The following is a 13,087-nucleotide window of genomic DNA, read 5'->3' as shown; positions in this document are numbered from 1 at the left end:
CGGTATCCCATTCTTTATGGTACTTGTCCACTACTTTCCTTAAGTGCTCCTCCAATGTTCTATTGAATCGTTCTACCATACCATCGGATTGAGGATGCAATGCAGTTGTCCGTGTTTTTCGAATGCCCAATGACTTACACATTTCCTGGAATACAGCTGATTCGAAATTCCTGCCTTGGTCAGAATGTAACTCCATTGGTACACCATACCTTGCAATCCAATTGTTTATAAACACTTCTGCTACCGTTTCCGCTTCTTGATTTGGGATTGGGTATACCTCTGGCCATTTGCTGAAATAATCCATAACTACCAGTACATATTTGTTTCCGCCGTTGCTAGTAGGAAATGGACCGGCGACATCCATAGCGATCCTTTCAAATGGCGCACCTGAGTTATATTGCTTCATCTGGCTGCAAACCTCGCAGTTCGCAATCCAGTCAGTGACCGACTGACGGCAACCAACCCAATGGAATCTCTGTTTAATCTTCTCGAGCGTCTTCGTGATTCCAAGACGACCTCCGCTTGGACCATTATGCAGCTCGCTGAGCACATCAGGAATCCTCTTTCTGGGAACAACTATCAGTTTATTCTTGTATTTACCATCCTCACTCTCCCATACTCGATGAAGGCAACCGGATATCAATTCTAAACTGTTCCACTGTGCCCAATATGACTTCGCAATGGGACTCTCTGCTGACATCTCTTCTCTGTTTGGTCTTTCATTTCGTTCGAGCCCTTGCATAACACGTGACAGATCTGCATTTCTAGCTGGCACTTTCTTAGCTGTTCCTTGTCCCATTCATCTGTACATGTTATAGTCATTAGCCGGACATCTATAATGTCTTCTTTAGCCTCGGCTTTTGAACAGTGCTTGCATTCCAAACTACATGGTCTTCGTGACATTGCATCGGCATTTCCATGGGTACTACCTTTTCGATGCTCAATGGAAAAGTCATAGCTTTGTAGTCGCTCGATCCACCGTGCCAATTGTCCTTCCGGATTACGGAACTGCAGTAGCCATTTTAAAGCTGCGTGATCTGTCCTGACACGGAATCGCTGGCCGTAGAGGTATTTGTGAAAATGTTTAACGCACTCTACCAATGCCAACAGCTCTCTCCGCGTAACGCAGTAGTTCCTCTCTGGTTTTCCAATCGAACGGCTGTAATATGCAACTACTTTCTCCTGTCCATCGACCAGTTGTGATAAAACGCCTCCTATAGCATATCCACTCGCATCTGTATCTAGAATAAATGTTGCTCCTGGAATCGGATATGCTAACATTGGGGCAGTGCACAAACGCTCCTTCAATGTTTGGAAAGCCACTTCTTGCTCCTTCTTCCATTCAAAAGCTTTATTTTTTCTTGTAAGCTCATGGAGGCTATGGGCTACGCTGGAAAAATTTTGTACAAATCGGCGGTAATATGTGCACAGCCCAAGGAAACTTCTCAATTCATGCAGATTATGTGGTCTTGGCCAATCCTTTACTGCCTCTATCTTTTCATTCGCTGTACAGACACCTTCTGTCGTTACCTTGTGGCCCAAATAATTTACTTCCTTTTTAAACAGCGTACACTTTTTGGGACTTAACTTCAGACCAGCGCCAGCTATTCTCTGGAAAACTTCCTCCAAGTTCTTAAGATGTTCATCAAAACTCTTGCCCAATACGATGATGTCATCCAGGTACACCAAGCATGTTTTCCAATGTAGTCCATTCAGTACCTGGTCCATGAGTCTCTCAAAAGTAGCTGGTGCATTACAAAGTCCAAAAGGCATCACTGTAAATTGCCAAAGACCATCACCGACACTGAAGGCTGTTTTCTCTTTATCTTTCTCCTTCACCTCAACTTGCCAGTAGCCGCTTTTCAAGTCCAGTGTGGAAAACCATTTCGTACCAGATAGCGAGTCCAGAGTGTCGTCAATTCTTGGTAACGGGTAGCTATCCTTTTTCGTAACGTCATTCAACTTCCGGTAGTCCACGCAAAACCTCATTTTTCCATCCTTCTTCTTTACAAGTACTACCGGTGAGCTCCATGGACTAGCTGATGGTTCGATGACGCCGCTGTCACTCATTTCTTGTATGATTTGACTCACAACTTCCCGCATCGCCAGTGGAACACTACGTGGAGCTTGACGGATCGGCCTCGCATCTCCAGTGTCAATTTGATTTTTCACAACATTGGTGCGGCCTGGTTTGGAACCATCCTGGTCAAATATGTTCGCGTATTTTATGAGCAGTTGTTTTGCCTTACTCTGATAGGCTTCCTCTAGCCCATGCGTCCATGCCGTGATATCATTTGAAAGATCAGTATTTCCAGATGAAACGTGTTCCTGGAGCTGTTCACAGTTAATAACTACTTCGGCCTCTTGGCATCTTCCCAAAATAGCTCCTTTGGTCAAATTGAATGGTGACTTGAACTCATTGAGTACTCTTACCGGAATACGTCCATCTTGTTTTGTCATAGCCAGGGTTTTTCCTACAAGTATGTTCAGTGCTGATTTATTTGCTGCTTCGACAACCCACAATTTGTTTGTCCCACAATCTCCATCAATCTTAGCCCAGATGACTGCTTCTGATTTTGGTGGTATTTGCTGACTCTCTTCCACCAGCACTCGTTTACTGCTGTAGCCCCTCTCGTAGCCGAAATTAAGTGGCACATCCATGTTCTTATATCGCATCGTCTTGCTTTGCATATCGATCCTGATGCCTTGGTTGATTAAGTCCACTCCAATTATGATTTCATCAACAATACCTGCCACTATAAAATTGTGTACTACCGTGACGTTCTCAATTGCGACTTCACATTCTACTTCTCCAATTACCTGGGTGTCCTCTCCCGTGGCTGTACGTAATCTTGCTCCAAGCAATGGTCTTATCTTTTTGTTGACTAAATCCGCTCGAATGATGGAATGAGATGCACCCGTATCTACAGTCAGTAACCGTTCCTTTCCGTCCACATGTCCTCCAACAGTAAGATTGCTCGATCTTCGTCCAATCTGCGAGATAGAGATTATGGGGCATTCAATTGCGGGAGCCAGCTGTCGCCCCTTGCGGCTGACTCGATTTAGTTTAACGATTGAGTGGTCTTGGATATTTGCTCATCACCTTCTGCTCTGCGTTTACGACCACCCACATTGTTGGAGCTATTGGGACCGTTGCTGCAATGTCGTGCAATATGACCTGGGTTGCCGCACTTGAAACATTTAATAACTCCGGCATTTTTCTGTTGTGATCCCTTCAGTGCTTCCAAAATAGTGTCTACCCAATCTGGTCTTTCCACTTCTACACGATGAGCTTTGTATGCTGGTTTACTCAATAGTGAGGCCGTTTCCTGAGTCAATGCATGTGATACCGTTTCAGCAAATGTCAGCTTTGGGTTTGCGTATGTAGCTCGCTTCGTTTCCACGTCCCGTATGCCATTTATGAAACTCTGGATTTTTACCCTTTCAGTGTATTCCACGGGTGCGTCCGCATTTGCAAGATGAGCCAATCTTTCAATATCTGAAGCAAACTCCTGCAATGTCTCATTTGCTTTTTGGTAGCGGTTTTGCAATTCTATTTGAAATATCTGTTTCCTGTGTTCGCTTCCGTATCGCCGTTCTACAGCAGCCATCAATGAGTCATAACTGTTCCGTTCGTACTCTGGAATAGTCTGTAAGATTTCGGCAGCTGGTCCTTTCAATGCTACGAAGAGTGCGGCAACTTTATCTTCCACATTCCAGTTGTTCACTGCTGCGGTCTTCTCAAACTGTAACTTAAAGACCTGGAAAGGAACAGAACCGTCAAAGGATGGTGTTTTTACCTTTGGATTACTCGCTGAAACTGCTGGACGATTTAATTGTAACTGCTGAATCCGATCTTTCAAAGCATCCATCTCAGCTTCCATTTTATCTTGTCGTTCACTAAAACCCTCCAACTGCGATGATATGTGATCCTCTTGCGCTTTCAACTGCTGAGCCAACTGAGATATCATATATGTCTTCTGTTCTTCCAGTTGCGATGCCATATATGTCTTCTGTTCTTCCAGTTGAGATGACATTTGCGACGACATTTCTGAAATACGCGTTTCTTGTGCTTCAATCTTCGATGTAATCTGTGTCGACATTTCTGAAATACGCGTTTCTTGTGATTCCATTTGTGATGACATATACGTTTTCTGTTCTTCTAGTTGAGATGACAGTTGAGATGTTATATCTGTCTTTTGCGATTCCAGTTGAGAAGCCACTGTCGATGTTTGAGCAGATATTGCAGCCAAAATCATGTTCAAGTCTGTGCTGGTAACCGTCTGCGATGTTTCGTTTTTCTCTTCAATTTTTGTTGTCTCCTCGCCATCAAGGTGAAAGACATACTCTTCCACATCAATTCCTTCTGCTTCCATTGCCTCTCGTAGCCGTGCCTGAAGTTCGAGTTTAACTCCGCTTGTATTCAATCCACGGCTCTCCAACTCCTTCTTCAGTTGCTGGATCTTTAATTCACTGAACTTTGCCATATCCTTGTTGTCTTCTGGAATTTATTCAACAATTCCTCTTCTGACACCAATTGTAACGAATTTACTTGCAAATCCTCTTATTTGCAATCCTCCGCTAAGTTCGTATCGCTAAACTGTTGAATAAATAACTCCAATATGTAATAATGCAAAATGGCCTTTATTCAAGTACTTCACAATAACACTTGTACTTTGCAACGAACAGCTTACTTAATAACCAAACTGATTGACAGCTCAAATGAAACTCTACTATTCAAAATAATACTGCTATAGCTCGCTAGATATCGCTTAATCCAAATCTCAAATCAAACTGAATTACTTCTTACTTGCTTGCCCCGCTTTTATAGTTTACGCGGCATACTTCTAGGGTCTTCGATTTCCAGAACTTACTAGTTGTTTCGGCTACAAAATCGCCAGCCACAACTACGTGCACAAATTATTGCTCTCTCTTGTGACAACTCAGATAAGATATATGCATGTGTTTGTGCATTGCCGCTCCGCTGCTCGTATACGTACATATGTGTAGACGCAATTATTTATTCGTTTATGTAGATACATAGAGATTGAATTATTGATGTGAATGTTTGTAGTTTACAGTCTCCCGCGCGCACATAGGCATATAAGTAAATGCATCTGTGTGTGACATCTCTCTGGGCTGCCTTATATATGTGTATACTTGATTTAATTATTAACGTAAATACTGCTTGGCATGGCCTTAGCATCGTCTTAGTGATGGGATAATTTAGTGATGCTAATATCCGTGACAATATATATATACTACATATATATACTATATATATCAGACCTGAAAAGTACTGAGTACATTCTTGTACTAGTACCAAATAAGTACAAGTACTCAAATACTTTAAATCTAAGTAAAGTATAAGTACTACAGTACTTGTACTTCGAATCCGAAAGTACAAGTAGATATACTTACGAAATATTTGCTATTACACTAAAGTACTTTTTCTGATAAAATATGTCAGTTTGATTCATAAATGAAAAATCAAAATGTGAGTAAAATTCATATTAGAAAGCAACAAGTAGTAAAACAACATATTAAGTAAGTATAAATTGTACAACAGCTAACAATATTAAAGTAGTTTTATGTTTGCCTTCATTAGTACTAGCTTTTCAAACGAAAAGTCCGTCATTGATTGCTTTCTAGGACTATAAACAATGCCTGCTAACGAAAATAAACGCTCAACTGGGTCGTAGGAAGCTAAGGGCGTATTAATTTTGAGTGATAGGTCCTTCATAAGAGGATAACTCTGGAGCATATTGAAATCTGTTGATGTATCATTAAAATACCTGTAAAACTCTTCGTCAACCATTTTGTCAAAGTTAGGTGATTGTAAGGGTGCTGGTTGATCCGCTTCAAAACCGTTCAATACTTATCAAAGTACTTCGAAATTACTTACAAGTACTTTACTTGTACTTCAACAATTCAAGTACAATGACTTCGATACTTATACTTGTACTCATTTTTCGAAGTACTGAGGTACTGATACTTGTACTGGTACTTTTTCTTTACAGGTCTGATATATATATATTATATACACCACCGATCTCTATGATTTTTTTAAACAACAATATATGCTATATACGTAAGCATTCGTTGAAATTTGAAGCCGCTAGCTCTTAAAATAGCGCAGTAATTACGAAAAGTTTCTTATCTGAACAATCGGTTGTGGGGGATATATGCTATATATACGACCGATCTCACCAATTTTTTCAGACAACAATATGTGCAATATACGAAAGCATATGGTGAAGTTTGAAGCTTCATTATGATAAATTGAGGAAGATATGACAAAAATCCTCTTTTTCTGAAAAATCGGTTGTATGGAGTAGAGATATACGCCGCCGATAAACGCCGCCGCCTCCGATTTTGGTCGTTTTTCGCACGCCGCCGCCGAATGTCAAAAATATCGGCGCGGTGGCGCGGTGTTCGGCGCGTTGCTATATTTTCTACTCGTTTAAGACTGTTTAGGCCATTTATTGTTTATGTCAAAAATTGGTCGGATATGGTCGAAAGTGGTATCAACGAATGCGCATCACTGCCAGTTATAAGAAACTAATTGCGAAATTTAACTCTTTATAACTATTCAAAAGTTATTTAAAATAACAGGCGCTTTCGATGTTAGCTTAACACGGACTTTGCATCACCCAATTCAGCAAGTTATTAAAACAAAACACTAAATGAAAAGTTATATAATAAATTTATCTGCTCACTTTGCATTTTTGAATAAAATTAATAATGAACAATTAATTCAAATAAAATGACCCAAGGCGAACATGTTTTTAAATTGTCCTCTAGAATAAGCGAAATCAGTGATGCAAAATCCTTTAGTAGGTTCTAGGGCATAAACACTTCTTTGAAATTATTCTTACCTCATACTTAAGTTGAGGATATATGTACTTATGAGAACGGTTTGAAAAATCACTAAGTATTGCATTCAAACATCAACAGGATTTCAGCCAAAACATCCGGAGGGAGACATGATGTGGACGAGTGTATGAGATGCGGTCAAAAAGGTCACGGGAATAAGGACTTGAAATGTCCAGCGAGATTCCTAAAATGCAACAAATGTGGTCTTGTGGGACATTTCGCAAGAAAATGCAAGACCAAAAAGCACAAACACAACAGCAGTGGACATAGTTCACCCAAAAAGCGGTCATCAAGGTCGTTTAAGGTGCGTAATGTAGAGGACGAAAGCGAACCGGAAGAAGAAGTTCGAGAGCTGAATTGCTTCAAGATTACAAATGGCGCGTCTGATGATGAAAACCTGAGATGTGACATTGGGGGTTGTGGCATACCAATGATTATTGACTCGGGTACGCAATTCAACTTGGTTAGTGAAAATAATTTTAAATTGTTAAAGAACAATGCAGCAGTTCTATGGAATGAACGAAAAGACTCGTCCACTCATTTCAAAGCTTATGCGTCGAATCAAACACTTAATGTCCTGCGAGTATTTGAAGCACCGATAGGAATACGTAATGTAGAAAGAATTGCTACCTTCTATGTGATCGAAAATGGATGTCAGTCACTATTAGGGCGCGACACGGCAACGAAGCTAGGAGTACTGAGGCTGGGAACAAACGTAAATCGGGTAGATATAGTAGAACCTTTCCCAAAAATGCTGGGGGTGAAAATTATATTATCAATAAATCCAGATGTTAAGCTGGTACAACAGGCAATGCGACGAGTCCCTGTGGCTTTGGAGAAGAGGGTCGAAGATAAAATAGACCAAATGCTTGCAATGGATATAATCGAGCCGGTGTCGGGACCCACGTGGATTTCACCAATAGTGATTGGCGTCAAAGAAGGGGGCGAAATGAGACTGTGCATCGATATGCGCAGGGCAAATCAAGCCGTATTACGCGAGAATTATCCACTCCCCACATTTGAGGTATTTATGACCAAACTAAGAGGAGCCAAATTCTTTTCAAGAATTGACCTGAAATGGGCATACCCCCAGTTAGAGTTGGACGAGTCCAGCCGCCACATCACTACGTTTATCTCACACAAGGGCGTCTTTCAGTACAAGAGGTTGATGTTTGGAATAAACCCAGCTCCTGAAATATTTCAACGCGTGATAGAAAAGCTTTTATGCTCGTGCAAAAACGCACTAATTACATAGATGATATCATCATATTCGGAAGAACAGAGCAAGAACACGATGAAGCTGTCAAAAAAGTGGTAGACATATTCAATTTGGCGGTCACCGTGGTGTGATGGTAGCGTGCTCCGCCTATCACACCGTATGCCCTGGGTTCGCACCCCGGGCAAAGCAACATAAAAACTTTAGAAATAAGGTTTTTCAATTAGAAGAAAATTTTTCTAAGCGGGGTCGCCCCTCGGCAGGGTTTGGCAAGCGCTCCGGGTGTATTTCTGCCATGAAAAGCTCTCAGTGAAAACTCGTCTGCTTGCAGATGCCGTTCGGAGTCGGCATAAAACATGTAGGTCCCGTCCGGCCAATTTGTAGGGAAAATCAAGAGGAGCACGACGCAAATTGGAAGAGAAGCTCGGCCTTAGATCTCTTCGGAGGTTATCGCGCCTTACATTTATTTTTTATTTAATATTCAAAAACAACAGTCTCCTACTGAATGAAGCGAAATGTGTGTGGAAGGTAAGGCAACTCAAGTTTCTTGGCCATTTGCTATCCGATGAGGGCATCGCACCAGATCCTAGTAAAGTCCAGACGATCAGGAATTTTTGGGCTCCACAATCAAAGGAAGAGCTGAGAAGCTTCTTAGGCGGGTCATAGCGGACTCTAGTCCAGTTGCGCTAGGCGCGGTATTGTTGCAAACCGAGTCATATCATTCACAAGTGAAAGTCTTTCAGACACAGAACCGATACTCTCAAACGGAAAATGAGTCTGGCACTGGTTTGGGCAGTCGAGAGGTATTACTATTACCTGATGGGGTTAGAATTCGAGCTAGTCACTGACCATAAGCCCCTAGAGACAATCTTCAAGCCGACGTCGAAACCACCTGCTAGGATAGAAAGGTGGCTCCTTAGGTTACAGCCTTTCAAATTTAAGATCACATATCGGCCAGGCAAAGAGAATATTGCGGACTCCGTGTCAGGGCTCTGCAAAATCGTGAATGCAAACACCTTTGACAACGACCACAACAATAACATTTTTCACATTGTCGAGAGCTCCATACCTTCAGCTATGGGAATATGCGAGGTTGCGAAGGAAAGTACCAAGGATCAGGAATTGGTAGACGCTGTATCATACGTGAAAAATGACTTGTGGGAGACGAACAAAACTAGCACATTTTATCCATTCCGGTACGAATTGTCGACGGTAGGCGACATCTTACTTCGAGGCACTCGAATTGTTATACCAAAAACTTTAAGAGAGAAAACGCTACAGCTGGCCCATGAAGGACATCCGGGGGAATCGGCCATGAAGCGGAGATTACTGTCCAAAGCGTGGTGGCCATTTTTTGTATATGTATATTTACTCAGTTTATTGAATATGAGTGGATATGAATATTACAATATAAAATGTGTTGAGTTAATACTAAAGAATAAAAAAGAACGAAAAAGAATAAGCAAAACAGAGTTGCCAAAATGATAGTAAATTAATTCGTTTCATACATAACACCATTAATAGACAGAGATGCGGAATCATTTATGAAAAGATGCGTAAATTGCGGACAGAGATAAATTTTTTTTTTCGCCTTCGCATTATTGTTGCCGAGGTCAATAAGCGTCTTTTGACACCTCTCTCAATATTTTTTGACGCGTATTAGCAGCATGGTGGAACGACGTTCTGCCATGAATAGCAGTCAACTAGACTTTTACCGTTGAAACTGCCAGTTTCCTTGGACTTCCGTAAAGAGGTCTTTGATGATAAATTGAGGGGCCGCGCCATTGAATGGGGCGAAGCAATGTTAACACAACGATAAAATATTTTTGAACGTGTATTAAGACTGTAATGCTAGTTTCCACGCGTACAACTAAAACGTTCTAGATTACCAACGAATAAAGCTGGAGACATTGGTGCTTTATCGGTAACCGTATCGGTAACCTTATAACAGCTGATTCGACCAACCTTATGAGAATCAATGCAATCGATTATTGGTGCGGCTAAGGTCGTAACCGTATCGTAGCCAACCAATTGGGTTTTGGTTTACCGTCGTAACGATAAACAGCTGATTACGTTAGGGACACGGATACAGCGATACGACATACGGCACCAATGACTCCGGCTAGGATCTACATTTTAGTGAGCACGCAGCCGCAATTGTTCCGAGAATTCAGAGCAATTAGCCAGCCGATTACGTGCTACGCGTCACCCATATGGTCGCCAAGCCTAAAAATTACCCACTGGAAGAAACTACAGGCCTGCTAAAATACTGCTCTCAGAATCGCCACGGGCTGTCTTCTTATGTCCCCAGAACACCATCTGCATAATGAGGCGAGAATACTCCCCATCAGGGAGAGAAATGAGATGCTGACCAAACAGTTCCTGTTGAATACCCAGAAACCTGGGGCATCCCAACAGACATCTGATTGATGAACCAGCACCGCCTAGGGGCCTCAGGAGTCATCTTCGTAAGCATTTTGAGGAAATACGGCACCTGAGAACCCAGCCGTATGAAGTGAAAAAACACAAGCAGGTCCTTGGTGAACTCCATAAACAGGCGTCGGACCTTTATGCCGGGAATTGCCCGGTGAATCCAGTACTTAACGAAAATTATCCAAAACTCGCGGAAGAGGAACGCATACTCCCCAGGGAAACGCGTGTCACTCACTTCGTTCTGGATACTGTAACAGGTTAAACTCTTACCTATCAAGAACCAACCCCGACATACAAAATGTATGCCACGCTTGCAATGTGTCCCCACATGACACCAACCATCTCTTCAATTGTAATGTGGAACCAACGCCTCTAACACCCCTTTCCTTATGGTCCTCCCCTGTTGAAGCGGCAAGTTTCCTTGGACTCCCGTTAGATGATATTGATGACGATTTGTGATCGGTCGCGGCTATTAGGTGGGGCGAGCATTGCTACAACAACAACAACAGGTGTAAGGTCTACGTGTAGTTGCTTACTCTATTTTATTTATGTTAATACTTTAACTTGAAGCCATTTTGCTCCCTTATTTCCAAGCACATTTGCAGCTAGCCCCTCATCAGCATGGCTTCAGAAAACTACATAGCACTACCTCCGCGCTAAATGTCATTAGCACCCAGATAAATTGCGGTTTGAATCAATATCCCCACCATAGAACAGTACTCGTAGCGCTAGACCTATCAAAAGCCTTTGATACGGTCAACCATGGCTCATTACTGCAAGACCTAGAAGGGCTACCCTTCCCCCATGTCTTAAAAGGTGGACCGCAAATTATCTGGGTGGTAGGCAGGCATCGGTGCAATTTAGAAATGAAGCGTCAAAACTAAGAAGAATTAAACAGGGGTGCCACAGGGTGGTGTCCTATCCCCACTTTTGTTTAATTTCTACATATCTAAGCTACCTTCGCCACCAGAAGGAGTTAATATCGTTTCCTACGCCGCTTACTGCACAATAATGGACATAGGCCCAGGCCCAGGGATCGATGACATACAAAATGTATGCCGCGCTTGCAATGTGTCCCCACATGACACCAACCATCTCTTTAATTGTAATGTGGAACCAACGCCTCTAACACCCCTTTCCTTATGGTCCTCCCCTGTTGAAACGGCAAGTTTCCTTGGACTCCCGTTAGATGATATTGATGACGATTTGTGATCGGTCGCGGCTATTAGGTGGGGCGAGCATTGCTACAACAACAACAACAACACCAACAACAACAACAACAACAACAACAATGACTCCGTCTTAAGGAACTGTGTCTTTCACTCAAATAACGAACTGTGCAAGTTTATTACGCCAGCATGCTACTTGTTAGTCCATTTGAAAGGTGCGGTAATCCTATACGACAGCATGACACTGCTAATACGCGTCCAAAAATATCGAGGTGTCAAAAGACGAAAACAATAGTCCTAGACCTCAAAGTACATAGGTTCCAATCTTTTAACTTACCACGAATTCGATATTTCAATGTAGGATTATCCAGAAGCTGCGAATAGCTTTTAGGAGACTCAAATTGTTTTACTGGAAAATTTCCAGCACTGAACATAAGTATATTTTTTATACACGACCACTTAATTGCACAAATTCGAGACATTTTGAGTTCGAAAGTACCGTAAAATACCTTTTGAAGGCACGTTTTTACTATACTAACTAGCCTTGCATAATTCTCAAACAATAACACATAGTGACACAAATTTCATTGCGATACTTTTGAAATTCGATTATGTACTTTTAATCGATACTCTTTGGCATCGAGTTTTTTCGACCACAGTATTGGCAAAGCGAAAAATCACAATAATAGCTCCGTCACATAACCTGTTTTTCATATAGATGAGCTGAGCAAGAGCTTAATCCCCTACAAGAATACCGACTATCATATGACTATCATCTGATTCTCAGCAATGTCAACCTAACGATCAGCTCCTCATACAAACTTTCTATCACAAACTTAAGGGGACTTGCGCAAATGTGATGTAAACAACTGTGTACGTGTGAGTTTTTGTCTCCCTCTTATACACCAACATGGCCTACTGATTAAGTATATAGCCGTACTGCTCACTCTCATTCCTTTTCCTGGATCAGGGCTGACACTCTAACTATCAAAAAGTACCATAAATGTTAGTTTACCGTAGATATCAGGTTTGACTGTTATACTATCATAAATGACCATTGTTCGCTTCCCAAGGCAGTCAATTCTATGTACCGGAGCGACTCGGGATTTTTCCCGACCAAGGACTGTCATTTCAGTGTGACCCCATTTAATTTGTTTCGTCCCTCCCACAAATTGTCATCCTCCCAGCAGCTCCTTGCAGCAGGACTGCTACATATTCTCTTACTCCGGGAAGGTATCGAACCCAATCCGGGTCCGTCCCCTGACCCCGGTCCTGAGAAATGGTTTTGCTGCATTTGCCAGAAAAGAATCTTTTTAGGACGGTCATACTCTATTCAGTGTGTCTCGTGCAAGGGATGGTTGCATCGGACAGGTTGTTCTGGGCTTGATCCCAA

General features: G+C 42.0%; 1 protein-coding gene across 2 annotated transcripts in view; it reads right to left on the bottom strand.

Annotated features, from left to right (window-relative positions):
* PolrMT (mitochondrial RNA polymerase) overlaps positions 1 to 12,281 on the bottom strand; it is a 576,158-nt gene extending 563,877 nt beyond the window's left edge. Inside the window, exon 1 of one of the 2 annotated variants that reach the window (XM_067766430.1) lies at positions 12,032 to 12,281. In XM_067766430.1, the coding sequence (XP_067622531.1) occupies positions 12,032 to 12,176 (145 nt within the window). In that variant the 5' untranslated portion in view covers positions 12,177 to 12,281. The remainder of the gene's footprint in view (positions 1 to 12,031) is intronic. The other variant, XM_067766429.1, reaches the window with a different exon arrangement.
* Positions 12,282 to 13,087: the final 806 nt, after the last annotated feature.

This window comes from Eurosta solidaginis, chromosome 2 (genome assembly GCF_040869045.1).
Source record: "Eurosta solidaginis isolate ZX-2024a chromosome 2, ASM4086904v1, whole genome shotgun sequence".
In the NCBI taxonomy this organism is placed as follows: domain Eukaryota; kingdom Metazoa; phylum Arthropoda; class Insecta; order Diptera; family Tephritidae; genus Eurosta; species Eurosta solidaginis.
The sequence above is the reverse complement of the archived record's forward strand: the minus strand, read 5'-3'. Positions and strand labels throughout refer to the sequence as shown.